At 41.8% G+C, this 19,175-nt stretch overlaps 1 protein-coding gene across 2 annotated transcripts in view; it reads left to right on the top strand.

Moving 5' to 3' along the window:
- Nucleotides 1-19,175, top strand: part of LOC126336572 (kinase suppressor of Ras 2) — a 166,985-nt gene that overhangs the window by 90,511 nt on the left and 57,299 nt on the right. For both annotated transcript variants that reach the window (XM_050000428.1, XM_050000437.1), the window contains exon 13: nt 13,693-13,878. In XM_050000428.1, coding sequence (XP_049856385.1) covers nt 13,693-13,878 — 186 coding nt within the window. The remainder of the gene's footprint in view (nt 1-13,692; nt 13,879-19,175) is intronic.

Raw genomic sequence — 19,175 nt, 5'->3', positions numbered from 1 at the left:
ACAGGAATTTCAATTATTGCTTTGCATTGCATTTGCTTATATGGATAGTGAGCATTACATATGACTCTGATTATACGCCCCAGAGTTCATTCCATATGCAATATCATACTGATACCAGGTCTGTGTAAAACAGAGTAGTCTGCAGTCTCTGAGAGCTCAGATGTTTTCTCGTCAGTACACCTGATACTATTGTTTGATCTGACAATGTGTCTAGGTTGAGGATGCGAGGAAGTTCACAATTCATTGCAATATCTTTTCATATATTGACTAAGATGTTTAAAAAAATATATCAATTAATAGCTATATTACAACAACATAGGAAAAGATAGATTGCTACTCCCATCTGCACAGTTAAGAAAAGATGGTGATGGAGAGGAGGATTGAGATGTTCCGGGTAGTGAAGCAGCCATTGAAATCAAGCATATTATGTTCCGGTGGACAGCTGGTTGGTAGTCCTACCAATATAAAAAGCTATGCAATGATAGTGGCAGAACTGGTAAATGATACGGCTGTTTTCACAAGCAGCCTGGCCTCTGATGCCCTGTCACAGGTTTGTCCTACATCATCATGTTTGAAAGCAGTCGTATGATATACCAGCTCTGCTGCTACCATTGTACAGCTTTTTGTATTGGGTTTACCTCCAACTAGCTGTCCACTAGGATGAACGGCTACTGCCAAACTATTGCCAAGAGCAAACTAGACCACCATGTGGCACAATATGCAGCTGAACATAATCTGCTTGATTTCAATGGCTGCTTCACTACTTGAGCCATCTCCACCAGCTTTTCTGAAGTGTGTAGATGGGAGTTATCCTTACAACACATTCTCCACTCCCACAATTATCCTGTCATCACCCTATGGTAATAAGGTAACATATTGTTCTCACACCCTCTATCCAACAGTTTCCACCCCTTATGTCCTATAAGCTCCTCACTATTCTAGTCTCCCACCCTGTTGACTTGCAGCTTTCTGCCAATGCATCCACCCATCTTTCCCAACTCTTCTCCTTTTTTGCTCCTTTTTTTCTGCCACCTCCCTGCCCCAAACTTCCTGACACTGTGCCTTTTGGAGCCTAGTCTGTGCACACTCCACTCTCCCCACCCATAAACTACTGTCCCTGGCCGTGTTGATATTCGTACCTGAAGTTTCCATTGTTTGAACCATATTATGTATATTTCAGAACAAGAAATGGATGGGATGAGATGATCAATGGAAGGTCCTCCTCCTGTGGTTGGTTTTCTTTTTTTAATAGTGCTTTCAGCAAACAAGTGAGCAGTTATGTCAACAGTATGGTGATGTTAGACTTAATCAAAAAGGTTAATTTTCAGTTTTAATAACATAAATGTAAGGCCATTTTTTATTATGTGGTGGAACAGTAGTGTAAAAAATTTTTCGTTTATTCATAAAGATTAACTCCAGTGCCATTATAATACCCAGTTCTCACTGCAGCTGCCTGTCTACCACTCCAGTTGTTGATACTTACTGGGAATATAATAAACTAACAGTAGGATCAATTGAACACCAATATCTTTACTCTATGACAACTCTAGCGAAGGGATTGTACAGGGAAAAAACATATCCTACGCTGTGAATAAAGCTTTAATTTCGCAAGAAGGAAACTTGAACATGTGTGCAGTAGGGAAAGTGGACTTCAGTCTCTTGACCGTTGTGAACTTGCAATTACTCTTTAAGTTTTTTGCTGTCTCGACAGCCAGAGACAGTGATTGTGTGTGTGTGTGTGTGTGTGTGTGTGTGTGTGTGTGTGTAATTAAGGAGGAGGCCATTTGGCCAAAAGCTTACGGGATCTTGCCAAGAAGTGTCTTCCAATAGCCTGTCACATAACTACCTTTTTAAAAAATTTTGTATATCAAAAATCACCTCACTGTCTTCATTATCAGACTGGTCATCCACAAAGCACAGTCACCGAACTTTTTTTTTTTTTTTTTTTTTAATTGCCTTTTTCATCTAAGTCTGTCATTAAATTTTGAACCTACTGCCTGCCGCAACTTTTATCACTTCTGGAAGGGGTTCCTGAGTTCTGGATCAGCTGATTCCAATAAAAGTCTGTCAGCTTCGAGCCACAAGTGTTTCGTGTCTGGTCAGTGCCAACATAATCTAACAATACAATGTGTGTGTGCACTGTAGCCATTACAAAGCTATAGTTATGGTACTCTGTGCCAATGTAGTAATCACATGTATACAACTGAAACTGCTTGGGGGAGGTACAGCATGTTCCATTCTGCCACTTGCCCCACAGCTGTCAGTGTAGTGGGCTTTGGTAGGCACTGCTTGCTCCTCACATCCCCATGAAAATTTGTTCAGGTTGCCATGAACAAATTATGGTTGCAAAACTCAGTTCCCTTTGACTGTAAGTTGACTGTCTCTTTATGTCATGTTATTTACAGGGTGTTCCATTTATCTTGACCACTCTAAATAACTGTTTGTCCTGATGCAAATTACAAAATGTTTCAAGCAAATGTCCTTTAGCCATTAGTGGGACATCAGTCAGCAGGATTGCCTTCATTGTAGCTTTGTTTTTTACAAAAATATGAACAGCAGTATGACTTTCTTTAAATCACACACTGTATTTTTTATTTGGTAATTCATTTCCTCTCCTGAAGACCTGTTCAAAAATGTATCACATTGTACCGTTCACTAAAACACAACATTATTAATTACGTAATGCAACATTGACTTTGAGCCCAGGATCACAAACTCATCCACGTGCTGGAGTTGTCAGGAAACAAATGACAACCGAGTAAAAACATAACACAAAATTGACTTTGACCCTCTTGTACCATTGCCCAGGAGTAGAACACTCGAAGTGGTGACCCTGGACAATGATGCACAGGTGCACTCGTTGAATGAAAGAATTATTTACTGCTTCCAGTGTTGCCTGCTGAAGAGAATTACAAGCAAGCACAATGTGTTCCTGCATGTCCTCTGGAGCCGTTGGACTATAGCTATAGACAGTCTTTAATGCATCTCCAAAGAAAAAAGTCCAGAGAATTTAAATCAGGAGACCTAGCAGGCCAAGTAACTTCCACATTGACCAATCCACCTGGCAGGATACCTTAGATTGAGAACATACCACGAGGCATTATGTGCTGGACATCCATCATGTTGATACCACATAAGCATTCTGGTTCTTATCAGCACTTCAGAGGAGGAGGAATTCATGTGAGGAAGTTGACATATACTATGCTATTTAGACTACCTTTGTTGAAATAAGGGCCAATAATTGTAGTACCAAGCAACCCACACCAGACGTTAACTCTCCATTGGCGCGAGTGTTCCACTTGCCTGAGCAATTGTGTGTTGTCGCTGGACCAATAATGCATGTTCCTTGTATTTACCTGTCCTGTGTGTGAGGAGGAACATTCATCAGTAAATAGAACACTGGTGAAGTAGTTTGGGTTTGTGAGAATATGCTGCTGTACCCACTGACGGAACTGTACACGATTCTGGAAATCATTCCAATGCAATTCTTGATGTAGGTGTACATGGTAAGGATGGAACCGGTGATGTGTAGGAATATTACACTCCTGGAAATTGAAATAAGAACACCGTGAATTCATTGTCCCAGGAAGGGGAAACTTTGACACTTTCCTGGGGTCAGATACATCACATGATCACACTGACAGAACCACAGGCACATAGACACAGGCAACAGAGCATGCACAATGTCGGCACTAGTACAGTGTATATCCACCTTTCGCAGCAATGCAGGCTGCTATTCTCCCATGGAGACGATAGTAGAGATGCTGGATGTAGTCCTGTGGAACGGCTTGCCATGCCATTTCCACCTGGCGCCTCAGTTGGACCAGCGTTCGTGCTGGACGTGCAGACCGCGTGAGACGATGCTTCATCCAGTCCCAAACATGCTCAATGGGGGACAGATCTGGAGATCTTGCTGGCCAGGGTAGTTGACTTACACCTTCTAGAGCACGTTGGGTGGCACGGGATACATGCGGACGTGCATTGTCCTGTTGGAACAGCAAGTTCCCTTGCCGGTCTAGGAATGGTAGAACGATGGGTTCGATGACGGTTTGGATGTATCGTGCACTATTCAGTGTCCCCTCGACGATCACCAGAGGTCTACGGCCAGTGTAGGAGATCGCTCCCCACACCATGATGCCGGGTGTTGGCCCTGTGTGCCTCGGTCGTATGCAGTCCTGATTGTGGCGCTCACGTGCACGGCGCCAAACACGCATACGACCATCATTGGCACCAAGGCAGAAGCAACTCTCATCGCTGAAGACGACACGTCTCCATTCGTCCCTCCATTCACTCCTGTCGCGACACCACTGGAGGCGGGCTGCACGATGTTGGGGCGTGAGCGGAAGACGGCCTAACGGTGTGCGGGACCGTAGCCCAGCTTCATGGAGACTGTTGCGAATGGTCCTCGCCGATACCCCAGGAGCAACAGTGTCCCTAATTTGCTGGGAAGTGGCGGTGCGGTCCCCTACGGCACTGCGTAGGATCCTATGGTCTTGGCGTGCGTCGCTGCGGTCCGGTCCCAGGTCGACGGGCACGTGCACCTTCCGCCGACCACTGGCGACAACATTGATGTGCTGTGGAGACCTCACGCCCCACGTGTTGAGCAATTCGGCGGTACGTCCACCCGGCCTCCCGCATGCCCACTACACGCCCTCGCTCAAAGTCGGTCAGCTGCACATACGGTTCACGTCCACGCTGTCGCGGCATGCTACCAGTGTTAAAGACTGCGATGGAGCTCCGTATGCCACGGCAAACTGGCTGACACTGACGGCGGCGGTGCACAAATGCTGCGCAGCTAGCGCCATTCAAGGGCCAACACCGCGGTTCCTGGTGAGTCCGCTGTGCCGTGCATGTGATCATTGCTTGTACAGCCCTCTCGCAGTGTCCGGAGCAAGTATGGTGGGTCTAACACACCGGTGTCAATGTGTTCTTTTTTCCATTTCCAGGAGTGTATATACAGTGGTTTTAGGAATTCCAATCTCGTGTCAAACTCGTGTGTGCTCAGATGTGGATTCATAGCAATGGAAGTGATAACAGTAACTTCAGCAGCTTCATCTGTGTGAATGCTAAGACGAGTGCGTTGTCGTGGGTTGAAACTTCCCGTTTCCTGAAGCATCACAACGAGACGAGAAAACATCCATCGAGAAGGTTGCTTCTTGTCAGGATATCGCTCTCTGTATAGTTTTGCTGCCTGTGTAGCATTCCACCTACCTTCAACAACAACAAAAGAAACGCTATGTCGAAGCAGTTTGGAGGAAGGACAGCCTTTACTGTATGCCTCCTCTACACAACAGTATTTAAAAGGACTAAGCTACTGTGCTAAATGTACCCGTACATAAGAAAGTAGTTTTGCAATTACTTTTCTGCTAACTTACATTCCCCACAGATGAGTAGCAATTCTACCTTCTCTTCATTGGTGTACATTCGACTCGCACAACTCTTCAGCTGACTTATGTCAGCATCAGCACCTGCATGTGTTCCATTACCCCGAGTACCTGCATTAAGTGCCGGGAGCGTCAACATCAGTGTTGTGTTATGTAATTAATAATGTTGTGTTTCAGTGAATAGTACACTGTGATATATTTTTAATAGCTCTTTAGCAGAGGAAATGAATTACCGAATAAAAAATAAAGGGTGCCATTTAAAAAAGTCATGCCGTTGTTGATATCTTTGTAGAAAACAAATCTACAACGAAGGCAATCATGCTGATTGATGTCTCCCTGAGGGCTAAAAAACATTTGCTTGATACATTTTGTAATTTGCACCTGGACAAACAGTTATTTAGGGTGGTCAAGACAAATGGGACACCCTTTATATCTCCTATTTTGTGTATTACTAACACCAGTGGTTTCTTTATTTCAGCAATTTCTTGCATTACCAAGATGTATTTTAGCTTCTTTGAGAAGTTTTTTCATTGCTAGATTTTCATAGGCTCTTCCCCCTTTTCTCATGTTTTACATTTTAGTTCCGAAGGAAACATATTAAAATTTTTCACATTTTCATTGTGATACAGTAAATGAGATTCATGATTTGCCTTATGTTAAGACTGAATCATCGCCTTCTATCCAGTGTATTATTGTGAAATAAATAAATAAAAATGTAAACAGATCTATGTTTCATAAATTGAAATCTTGATGAGACATAAATCGTTCGTAGACCTCGATGTTTTCGGACTTCACAGTCCATACTCAAGAAAAGTATGTTGGGAAAAGGTGTAAATAATTGATATAAGTTGGAAGAGAAGAGAATTATGGAGACTGCTGTGTTAGGAGATAGAGGCAGGACAAATCTCTCTGTGAATACTGTTAATTCTCTTCCTCTCTTGCATCTTGGGTGGCTGCCAGACCTTTGTGTGTTATCCTTTCTGGTGAAACATTTACCCCCTTTCATTAAATCTGCAGTTGTTAGGACTTTTGATTGAAATTTGATTCTTTTCAGGACAACAGTTGTATTAGCTAGAAACATTAAATTCTGGGTTGGCAATTCTGTGTAAGGTTGGAAGGAAAGTCCCCCCCCCTCTCTCTCTCTCTCTCTCTCTCTCTCTCTCTCTCTCTCTCTCTCTCTCTATTTTAAATGCAATTCTACAGGGTGATTCAGGAGAAATGTCTCTCAATTTTTTGGGGTAATTCTACATGTGACAATAAACCAAAAAAGTCCTATGAACATATGTCCGATTTTCGATCATTCTGGATGTGGAGTGGGTTGAAGACTACACACATCCATGAATGATTATTAAGACAAGTGTGAATATTATTTACTGAAATACTATGTAGATTCTGTGGTTGACAGAATATTAATGGGACAAAAGATTGATCCCTAGTACAAGAGGTGTTCAAAAAGTCCCCCAACTGTCTCAGTGCACATATAATTTGTTGGAGGATGTGTTGTGTTACATAGCCATCATCATTTTCGAGGGCTTCAATGCAGGCAGCAGCATCGGTGATGTAAGCATACCCCTTTACCCACCACCATAAACAGAAGTCTGATAGGATGTGGTCGGGTGATCAGGTAGGTCAGTTAATGGGCACACCACAGCCACTCCAGCATTGAGGAAATGTTATTCAGATGGTGCTGGGGTACAGTGAATCAGTGTTCCATCAAGTTGCAGGTACATTTGCTACTTTTGCTCTAATGTCACATCATCCAAAAGTACAGGTAGGTTTTCTGTCAGGAAATGTGCATGTGCTGCAGCGGTCTTGTGATTTGGCAGGAACACGGGCCCAATCAACAGGTCATCAATTACACCACACTGGACATCGCCAAGAACCTATCTTGGAATCTTGTTTCCCTAATAGTGTCATGTGAGTTCTCCATCACCCTTGTATGAGAATTGTTGGCATTCATAATACCATGCATGTAAATGTGGCCTTATCTGCAAATAAAGTGTATTTGCATGATGTGTCTGTGTACATTCAACCATTCACAAAATTGTTGTCTGCTTAGTGAGTTACCTGGATGCAGATGTTGCACGGACTTCACATGGAATGGGTACAAGCCCTCGGAATGTAATGTATGCTACACATGCATTTGTGGAATATTGAGCTGATGGCTGATGTGCCGTATACTGTTGGCGAGACTGTGTTGTACCATTGCAATAATATCATCAATTTCCTCAGATGACTGGACAGCCCCAGTTTCTGATGTTACATGTACACTGATTAGTGTTTTTTCACAGCCTCAGGGGCACTGCCATTACAGGTACCCATTCACAAACAACACGTTTGTATATTCTGCGTAGACGAATGAGTGCTGCATAGAGGAATGAGTGAGGCATGTTTGTATTCACAGATACAATGGGCTTGCTCAATTAAACAACACTCAAGCATGTCATGCGCACAGCCTCAAGACTGCACACTGATCTAACCCACCATTGCATACTGGGTACGTTTGTAGCTGTTGCATCGGTGCAACATAACAGTGCTGCCATATGTTGGAGAACCCCCACACCTCTTGTAGAATGGATCAGCCCCATCTGTCCCACCACTATTCCGTTCATCACAGCGACTATACAGCATTTTGGTAAGTAATATTCACGTGTGTCTTCATATCCATTCATGGACATGCGTATTTTTCAACCCACTCCATAATGATTGAAAATTGGACATGCTTTCATAGGACTATTTTGGTTTTCTTTCAAATATAGAATAACCACACAAATTACATGACATTAGTCCTGACTCACATGATGTAAGTTCATTTCTACTTGTTAATATAAATAATTTAAACAATTTTTTAACTTTTGTCTTTCCAAAGACGTCATTCTTCTCGCAAAGATAGATGACCCAAGACAGCTCACTCTCATTTGCAATATTCCCCTCCTAGGTTGTAGCCAAAGCAGATTCTTCTGTCTCATATGTAGTATGTTCCTGCTGACAAAGAAAGAGGCTGTGGAGACAGTTGGTTATATTCTCTGATGTTTTATTGTTTATTTGTTACTGTGTATTCTCCATTTTTGCATAATCATTTTAACATCGTCAAAGATTGTAGAGATTATGAATGAATTTATGCTGGTAACGTGTTTAATTTGAGCAGTGTGTGCGTGCGTACGCGTGCGTGCGTGCGTGCGTGCGTGCGTGTGCATGCGCCAGCTATGTAAAAACATTTCACAGCCTTTGATGTTCTAGAAATATAGAATTCGAGATATAGTTCATACAAATCTGTTCTCTGGTAGTGGTTTAATTTTAATATTTCTTGTGTTTGCTGTTATATATTCATGTTAATACTGGTGTCTGTACTTCAGATTGAATATTTATAACCAGTTAATATTCTGAGCAAGCCAAGTTGGGGTGTGATGTGTGTATAGCAGTACTCTTAGGGTTGGAATGAGAGATAAGAATTGTATGAGGAAAAATTTCTCTCTCGAAAATTCTCATAGTAAAATATGTCTTCTTCATCTCCTCCTCCTCCTCCTCTTCCATCGTCATTTCCTTCTTCTTCTTCTTCTTCTTCTTCTTCTTCTTCTTCTTCAAGATATGACCCAGAAACTACTGTGAAAGTTAAAATGAGTACAGGGTGTACATAAAGTCTGGAACACTTTCAATTGTTTAGTGCACAAGTACCAAACATTGTACAAACATCATACATATATAATTTTGAAGAGAAACTCTGAAATTGTTTTTCATGTATACCGCCACAGCGTAGTTTGGTAATTGGCCGATTGTCAGTGCTACTCGCAAACATCTCTTCTGTGCTACAGAAGGTGACAGCATGTTTCATGAAATGGCCTTCCCGATCACTAGATCTCACTCCGTGAGTTTTTTTTTTTTGTGGGAACACATTAAAGATCTGGTGTATGTACTGCCTCTACCACGTGATGTAGCAGAGGTCCAGGAAGAGAACATGGGAAGTGACTGCCACTGTTGATGATGCCATGCTGGGGCGGGTATGGCAAAGAATTCGATTACAGTATTGATGTCTGCTGGGTCACTCATGTTTCGCATATCGAATGTTGGTAAAAAAAACTTGGAATTTCTCTTCTTAATGCAATATATATGACATCTGTACAGTGTTCAGTTCTTGTGCAATAAATAATTGAAAGTGTTCCCAGACTTTATGTACACCCTGTATTTTTGAATCGTAACTGCATTTGTACGGTTGGCGAACTGATGAACCCACGACCAGCAAACTGGGTATAGTTAACGTACTGGATTTAACATATTTCTGCATCTACATCTATAGGACTACTCTGGCAGGGAATCCATTGAACCACCTTCAAGCTCTATGTCCACCGTTCCACTCTTGAACAACACACATGGAAAACAAAACACTTAAATCTTTCCTTAGGTCTGAGATTTCTCTTTTTTTTTATGATAGTAATCATTTATCCTTATGTATGTGGATGGCAACAAAGTGTTTTCGCATTTAAAGGAAAAAGAAGGTGATCGAAATTTTACGAGAAGATTCTGCTACAATGAAAAATACCTTTGTTTTTGTGATTGCCACCAGCAGTCACATATGGTATCTTTGGCATTCTCTCTTCTATTGCATGATAATACAAAACGAGCTGCCCCTCTTGGAACTGTTTCTGTGCCCTTCTTCAATTGTGTCTGATGTGGATCCCCCACTGTGCAGCAAAGTTAAGAATGGTCAAAGGAATACCAGGGCCATAACTGGAGGTCTTCTTTGATACATGTTTGATGTGCAGCAGTTTCCTACTAAGGGGATGGTATATAATGGTGGTCATGTAAGATGTAACACATCTTTTATTTCATGAACTGTTCCAGATATCAAAACGAGGTTTTCTGCAATTGATCGTATGCTGAGGAGCACATAACGTTTTGTGTGGATAATGCTCTGAACTCTAGTATGTTTTTTTTTATTGAACCATATACTTTTCATAACTGCGTTCAGTAGCTCCTATAAAGACAATTACAGGTACATAGCTCTTGTTAATATTGACGTTGAAAATTTCATAAGTGTGTCAGAGGTATATACTAAAACTGAAAGGCAACACAACCAGACTTGGTTGTTGCAGTGTAAACACCACAAAGCAGAGTTCTCGTGCCAGGCTTTGTCATTATATGAAGCAAGACAGGCCCACTCCATTCAGAGAAAATGTCATTTCCTATATGACGACATATGATTCTTGTGTGTGGAACTACAGCGGTTGCTAGCTCCTGGTGGATCAAATGGGGCTTGGGAAAATTATTTCTAGTGTGTGGTTGTTTCCAGGGTTTTGTGGAATCTTAAATTTGGAGTAAAAAGAAAATACTTGATCCTTTTTGCCTGGAGATTCTTGAATTCTTCTTAAAAGTAAAATCCCTTGTGTCAGACATATTTCTAAAAGTACTACTCGAAATTGTAGTTGTACAGAATACACTGTAAATGAGCTGAAAATTTTTTATTCAGAATGACTTGCAACATGTTACCTGCAAAAATAAATACATTTGTTAATGAAATGTGCTACAATTGTTTACTATTGACTGCCAGGCACATTTGCAATTACCATTTGAGAGGTACATGAACAGATCAAAATACATTGCGTGACATGCCATTGCATGTTGTGATTCAGTGGCACATTTGTCTCGCGTAGTTGAGACTTCATGACAGATTGCATCTCTCAGAGCTCCCAATAGAAATCAAGAGAAGTCAAATCATGGGATCTGGCTAGCTATTGTACTGCAGCATTCCATCCTGTACAATGGTCAGGAAATTTTAGCTTTCAGTATTTGTGTTGCTACATGGGAAGAGAGAGCTGGGCTGCTATCATGTTAGAACCATATGCATTGTTGCATATCCAGTGGTAACTCTTCTAGAACAACAGGTAGAATGTTTGTAAGCAATTGTGCATATGTATTTCCGTTTAACACCTGTGGAATGAAAGCAGGTCCTACAATGGAATTTTCTATGACCCCACACCATACATTTATGCTTCATGGTAGTTAGTGATGTACCTGATGAAGTCAGTGTGGATTTTCAGATGCCAAGTAGTGCAAGTCCCATAAATTTACATTGCAGTGTTTTCTAAACATTGCTTCATCAGTAAAGAGCACTCATTGGATAAGCATAGTGTTGGCTGCCAGGCACTGCAGGGGACCAACAACTTCTATATGACATTCAAAATCACATCCTCTGAGTGAGTGCTGATGTGACACATGATACAGTTGGAATTCATGTCAGTGCAAGATACGAATGACATTCACCTGGCTGATTGTACATTCCTTGGCAATACATCTCTTGCCACTATGGGGACTGATAAGCATCGTAGCCAGAACAACTTCTTCATGTGATCTGCCAGTTGCAGTGTTTGTCATTGACGTATGATGTTGAAACTGCCTGTCTGCAGTAATAACCTAATAAGAATTAGTGGAAGTGCTGGTACAATGGACAGTGACAGTCAAGATAGACATCATTATTCTGCAGTACCATTTTGACAGCATTTCTGTGACATTGACCTTATAAAAACAGCATGTCAGTTTCTCCTCATTGGTGTACACGTCTGCATGCAAAGAATATTGAAGCAAAATGATCTATTGATATGACACAATTCCTGCTAGTTTTGCAGCAAACAGTCTAAGGACTCGATATAATGGCGTAGCTTGGCACGAGCATGTTTACAATGGAATAGCATATTCCAGCTGACTTGCCCCTCAATTTTAGAATATTTCATGGATTGTTTTACAGATACTTTCAACCTCAAAATTACCAAATATTATGTCACTGGAAATTTAGTGAATTTATTGTTAGGAAATTGTAACACCAAAAGGAATGGAAAGATCAGTGTTGGGCCACACAAAGAAAGATGGAAAGAAAGCAGCTGATATCAGACAGACAACAAAGGTCATTGACGTAATGGAAAGAGTTAACTCTTTGGAAAGGCAGCAAGCTGGTCACCTTGAGCCCAATTTACCAAAAAAGACCAAGGGGAAGATCAGCAGACAGATGAGACAGAGACTTGAAAAAGACGCACGGATTGAATTGGCAATGGGAAACTCAAGATCGACAGAAATGAACAAACTTGTAGGGATCCTATGTAGCACACAGACTCGGAGAGGCCATATCACCAAGTGGTCGAATTGAAACTGAAACTCTCATTCTGGATTATCATCATCTTCGTCATCATCACCACTGTACTTATCTTTTCAAGAAATTCAGCTTCCGTAAAAAAAAGTGTTTTCTTCTGTTTAAAAAACTTTGCTTCATTCAGTATTTCGATCAATACAGGAGTTAAGACTCCTTATCTTGTAACAAATGTAAGTGGCCTTGTCATTTGCCAGAAACCTAACTTTGATATCTGGAACTGTTCACAAAGTAAAAGGGATGTTACATATTAAGTGACTCTGTAATTCCAAACTGTATACCAAACCAGACTTCCAATTTGGCTATAAACAGTGCTTGATTCCTGCATCTTTTGTCTCAAACTGTGACTGCCTGCATCCACCCTCCCACATTCCTGTAGAGGCTTCCTCAATGCTCCAGACACTTGTCTAAGCTGTAGAGTATACGCCAGAAACTGCCGTGTGATCATTTGGTTAAATCCTGAATGAATAGCAGTGAAGTGCATGCTGGAATGTTTTATCAGTAACAGTGGATATGCAGAACTGAGTATAAACTGAGATCTTACTGTACTGAATGGATTTTAAATTATAAAATAGTGGGCAAGATGACTACAAGGATTATGATGTGGTACAAACAAATTTGAGTTTGTACTGAAACTGTCATTTACAGTTTCATTCTTTTTGGTGATAGTTGTTCATGCTGTGCTATCAGAGGAGAGCCTTCGCAAGGTTAATAGTCATGACTGATTGATGGAAACTAGTGTGTTTCCTAGTGAGGTGGCACAGTGTAAACCACTGGGCTCTCATTTGGAAGAGCTGGGTTTGAATTTAGTCTGATCATACATATATAAATTGTGCGTGGTTTCTCTAAATAATTTAAGGCAAATCTCGGGCTAAATCCTGTGAAAAGGACACTGCTAATTTTCTTCTAAGGCCAAGCATGCACTCTGTATTTAATGAGTTCATTGTTCATATGATATTAATCCATAATCTTCCTTGCATCCTTTTTTATCTTCGTAAAAAGAGGAGCTATGATTGATTTAACTTTGTTGTTTGAATCCAGTGGGGAATTTAAAAGATTACAATAACTGTTAATTTTAAGAGTTCACAGTAGTATTGTGTGTAAGAAATTTGTTTTAAGTAATACGCTTCAAGTGACAGAAATTTCTCATGAAAAAACAAATGTCTTTGATAGGTTGCAACATTCCGGAAGACAAGGCATGAAAACCTGGTTCTTTTTATGGGTGCTTGTATGAAGCCACCACGACTTGCTATAGTGACAAGTATGTGTAAAGGAATGACGCTGTATACACACATACATTTGCGTAAAGACAAGTTTAATATGAACAAAACCACTATTGTTGCTCAGCAGATATCTCAGGTAATTAAAATTATTGTTTCATTAGGTTAAGATACGTGTTCTGAATGTGTGTCATCTGTGAGGAATAAAATTCCCTGTTTTTATATGCTGCTTCATGCTTATAATTATTTGAATGCTGAAAACCATTTTGACTCTTTAATAAATATTGACAAAAAGGGTGTAGAGGAAGACTGTTAACTGAGACTACCAAGAAAGATTTGATGAATGAGAGTAGACGTAAACATAAATAGCACTAAGTGGTTATCATGGAATGTACTATATGCTGCTGTTACTTGTTGTTTAAGATGTTCATAAAACTATTTGTGTTGGGTTATGAATTCAACTTAGTGTTGAGGTTCATTGTAGCAATGTTCAAATATACTACTACTAGTTGTACATATTTCAGCGTGAATGATTCATGCTACAGAAGACACTATAAATGCAAAAGTTATTTAAATATACTTCTCTTCTACAAGGTCATGATCTCGACCTCATGTAATTGATCAACTACAGTCCGATTCATGAACCATGGCATTTCCCATAGGTTGAGGCACATACGGGAATTGCATTATTGCTGGTTCTAAGTGACAGGTGCAGCACACACGTACACATACTTTGCACTGAAGAAAGCATGTATCGTGCCAAGTATGTCTCTTGGTTGTGTATGTAACATTTATTGCTTACCACTAGAATGAGCAGTGACAATTTGCAACAGATTGAATGAAAATTCACTAAATAGCTTGCTGCAGTCACGTTTAATGTTCACATTGACTAAGACATTCGCAGTAGAGCTCACAGAACACTACTGAAAACTTAATGGCAGTCGGAGAATGTGAGACATAAGTGCACAGAACATAAACTCAATGGCCATTGTTAGTGTCACCAACTATAGGCGTGTGGTAACAACTTTTGGTTCTTCTTCTTTCCAGTTTTTCCAGTACTCCTTTATCTTCTTGCCATGTTCTATTTTCCTTTCTTCTGCCTATGTGCAGATTAAGTTCTTCCACCTAGTGATAGCCTTCTAAATTTAGTATTTTATTCTTGAAAAGGTTTCTTTCTGTTACTTCTTATTCTTTATTGTTTCTTTTTAGTTCTTTCATCATTTCTGTAATCCATTTTGTAGTGTGTGTATTTTTTCTAGAAATACCAGAACATTAGTTTCTGTAGTCTGCTATAGTTCACTTGGTAGAGGTGTCCATAGAAGGTTAATCTTAATCTTTGCTTTGCCACAGCATCTAATATTTTCCCTGTATTTCTGTATTTCTGCAGCGAGCTACCTTAATTTAAGTATTATCTGTATTTTTCTTACTTGTCACTTCTTCTTCTGCGTGTTTTTGCTTTTAGGAAGCTTTAATAGTCGAGTGCTATTAAGTGTTCCATAGATCTCGTGTTTGTTTTGAATACAGTCAGAGAGAGTCCCTTTAGTCAGCCATAGTGCCAGTAGTGTCAGTGTCGTCCTAACCGCCGTCTGCTTCACGTCTGCTGTGCAGCGAGCTACCTTAATTTAAGTATTATCTGTATTTTTCTTACTTGTCACTTCTTCTTCTGCGTGTTTTTGCTTTTAGGAAGCTTTAATAGTAGAGTGCTATTAAGTGTTCCATAGATCTCGTGTGTGTTTCGAATACAGTCAGAGAGTCCCTTTAGTCAGTCATAGTGCTCGTAGTGCTAGTGTTTGTTTTCAATACCGTCCAGAGACAGGTAGTGCTATTTTCCTTGTTTCTACAAGAAGTGGTTAGCAATCACAGTTTAGTCAATAATCAACCGCCTTTAGTGAATTAGCAGTCTAGTTAAAAGCTGATTAACACTCTATAGTAAATTGATTTCTTAGGATGGCTAGGATGTGTGGCTGCTGTGTACGGACGCAGGAGGAGCTGGCCACTCTTCGCGAACAGCTGAGCGTGTTGATGGCCGCGGTCAGCCGTCTTCAGGCTGCTGCCTCGGAGTGTAGCGGCAGTGGGGAGTCTGGTGCGTCGCATGGTGCACCCCAGGTGTTAGATGCTTCACCCACTGTCCCTGCTGTCGAGACATCTTCGCGGGTACCGGGCGCGGTTGGGCCACCCTCTCCCCAAGGGGAGTGGCGGGTTCAGCGGCGTTCGCGGCGCACGAGGCGGACGGTCAATGTGGAGGCTGGCCGTGTGGCATCGCCCGCTCTGCCTGTGAGTGGACATGTGGCTGCTCCTTCAGCAAGGTCCGAGCAGGCACACGGGGGGAGGGGTTTATTAGTTATTGGGAGCTCCAACGTTAGGCGGGTGATGGAGCCCCTTAGGGAAATAGCGGAAAGGTCGGGGAAGAAGGCCAGTGTTCACTCTCTCTGCTTGCCGGGGGGTCTCATCCGAGATGTGGAGGAGGCCCTACCGGCGGCGATAGAGAGCACTGGGTGCACCCGACTGCAAATTGTTGCTCATGTCGGCACCAATGACTCTTGCCGTCTGGGTTCAGAGGTCATCCTCAGTTCGTACAGGCGGTTGGCGGAGTTGGTGAAGGTGGAAAGCCTCGCTCGCGGGGTGGAATCAGAGCTAACTATTTGTAGTATCGTTCCGAGAACCGATCGCGGTCCTCTGGTTTGGAGCCGAGTGGAAGGCTTAAACCAGAGGCTCAGACGATTCTGCGGAGAGCTGGGGTGCAAATTTCTCGACCTCCGCTATCGGGTGGAGAAATGTAGGGTCCCCCTGAATAGGTCAGGCGTGCACTACACGCCGGAAGCGGCTACGAGGGTAGCGGAGTACGTGTGGAGTGCACATGGGGTTTTTTTAGGTTAGAGAATTCCCTCCCTAGGCCCGACAAGACGCCTCCTGAGACGCGGCAAGGCAGGAGTAGGCAAAATGCAACAAGGAATAACAATATTAATGTGCTAATAGTAAACTGCAGAAGCGTCTATAGAAAGGTCCCAGAACTGCTCTCATTAATAAACGGTCACAACGCCCATATAGTACTAGGAACAGAAAGTTGGCTGAAACCAGACGTAAACAGTAATGAAATCCTAAACTCTGATTGGAATGTATACCGCAGAGATAGGCTGGACAGTGAAGGGGGAGGCGTGTTTATAGCGATAAGAAGTGCAATAGTATCGAAGGAAATTGACGGAGATTCGAATTGTGAAATGATTTGGGTGAAGGTCACGGTTAAAGCAGGCTCAGACATGGTAATTGGATGTCTCTATAGGCCCCCGGGCTCAGCAGCTGTTGTGGCTCAGCACCTGAAGAATAATTTGGAAAATATTTCGAGTAGATTTCCCCACCATGTTATAGTTCTGGGTGGAGGTTTTAATTTGCCGGATATAGACTGGGAGACTCAAACGTTCATAACGGGTGGCAGGGACAAAGAATCCAGTGAAATATTTTTAAGTGCTTTATCTGAAAACTACCTTGAGCAGTTAAACAGAAAACCGACTCGTGGCGATAATATATTAGACCTTCTGGTGACAAACAGACCCGAACTATTTGAATCAGTTAATGCAGAACAGGGAATCAGCGATCATAAAGCGGTTACTGCGTCGATGATTTCAGCCGTAAATAGAAATATTAAAAAAGGTAGGAAGATTTTTCTGTTTAGCAAAAGTGACAAAAAGCAGATTACAGAGTACCTGACGGCTCAACACAAAAGTTTTGTCTCAAGTGCAGATAGTGTTGAGGATCAGTGGACAAAGTTCAAAACCATGGTACAATATGCGTTAGATGAGTATGTGCCAAGCAAGATCGTAAGAGATGGAAAAGAGCCACCGTGGTACAACAACCGAGTTAGAAAACTGCTGCGGAAGCAAAGGGAACTTCACAGCAAACATAAACATAGCCAAAGCCTTGCAGACAAACAAAAATTACGCGAAGCGAAATGTAGTGTGAGGAGGGCTATGCGAGAGGCTTTCAATGAATTCGAAAGTAACGTTCTATGTACTGACTTGGCAGAAAATCCTAAGAAATTTTGGTCCTATGTCAAAGCGGTAGGTGGATCAAAACAAAATGTCCAGACACTCTGTGACCAAAATGGTACTGAAACAGAGGATGACAGACTAAAGGCCGAATTACTAAATGTCTTCTTCCAAAGCTGTTTCACAGAGGAAGACTGCACTGTGCTTCCTTCTCTAGATTGTCGCACAGTTGACAAAATGGTAGATATCGAAGTAGACGACAGAGGGATAGAGAAACAATTAAAATCGCTCAAAAGAGGAAAGGCCGCTGGTCCTGATGGGATACCAGTTCGATTTTACAGAGTACGCGAAGGAACTTGCCCCCCCTTCTTGCAGCGGTGTACCGTAGGTCTCTAGAAGAGCGAAGCATTCCAAAGGATTGGAAAAGGGCACAGGTCATCCCCGTTCTCAAGAAGGGACGTCGAACAGATGTGCAGAACTATAGACCTATATCTCTAACGTCTATCAGTTGTAGAATTTTGGAACACGTATTATGTTCGAGTATAATGTCTTTTCTGGAGACTAGAAATCTACTCTGTAGGAATCAGCATGGGTTTCGAAAAAGACGATCGTGTGAAACCCAGCTCACGCTATTCGTCCACGAGACTCAGAGGGCCTTAGACACGGGTTCACAGGTAGATGCCGTGTTTCTTGACTTCCGCAAGGCGTTTGACACAGTTCCCCATAGTCGTTTAATGAACAAAGTAAGAGCATACGGACTATCAGATCAATTGTGTGATTGGATTGAGGAGTTCCTAGATAACAGAACGCAGCACGTCATTCTCAATGGAGAGAAGTCTTCCGAAGTAAGAGTGATTTCAGGTGTGCCGCAGGGGAGTGTCATAGGACTGTTGCTATTCACAATATACATAAATGACCTGGTGGATGACATCGGAAGTTCACTGAGGCTTTTTGCAGATGATGCTGTGGTGTATCGAGAGGTTGCAACAATGGAAAATTGTACTGAAATGCAGGAGGATCTGCAGCGAATTGACGCATGGTGCATGGAATGGCAATTGAATCTCAATGTAGCGAAGTGTAATGTGATGCGAATACATAGAAAGATAGGTCCCTTATCATTTAGCTACAAAATAGCAGGTCAGCAACTGGAAGCAGTTAATTCCATAAATTATCTGGGAGTACGCATTAGGAGTGATTTAAAATGGAATGATCATATAAAGTTGATCGTCGGTAAAGCAGATGCCAGACTGAGATTCATTGGAAGAATCCTAAGGAAATGCAATCCGACAACAAAGGAAGTAGGTTACAGTACGCTTGTTCGCCCAATGCTTGAATACTGCTCAGCAGTGTGGGATCCGCACCAGGTAGGGTTGATAGAAGAGATAGAGAAGATCCAACGGAGAGCAGCTCGCTTCGTTACAGGATCATTTAGTAATTGCGAAAGCGTTACGGA

The sequence above is a fragment of the Schistocerca gregaria genome, chromosome 1, assembly GCF_023897955.1.
Source record: "Schistocerca gregaria isolate iqSchGreg1 chromosome 1, iqSchGreg1.2, whole genome shotgun sequence".
NCBI classification, from domain to species: Eukaryota; Metazoa; Arthropoda; class Insecta; order Orthoptera; family Acrididae; genus Schistocerca; species Schistocerca gregaria.
This window is presented reverse-complemented; position numbering and strand designations above follow the sequence as displayed.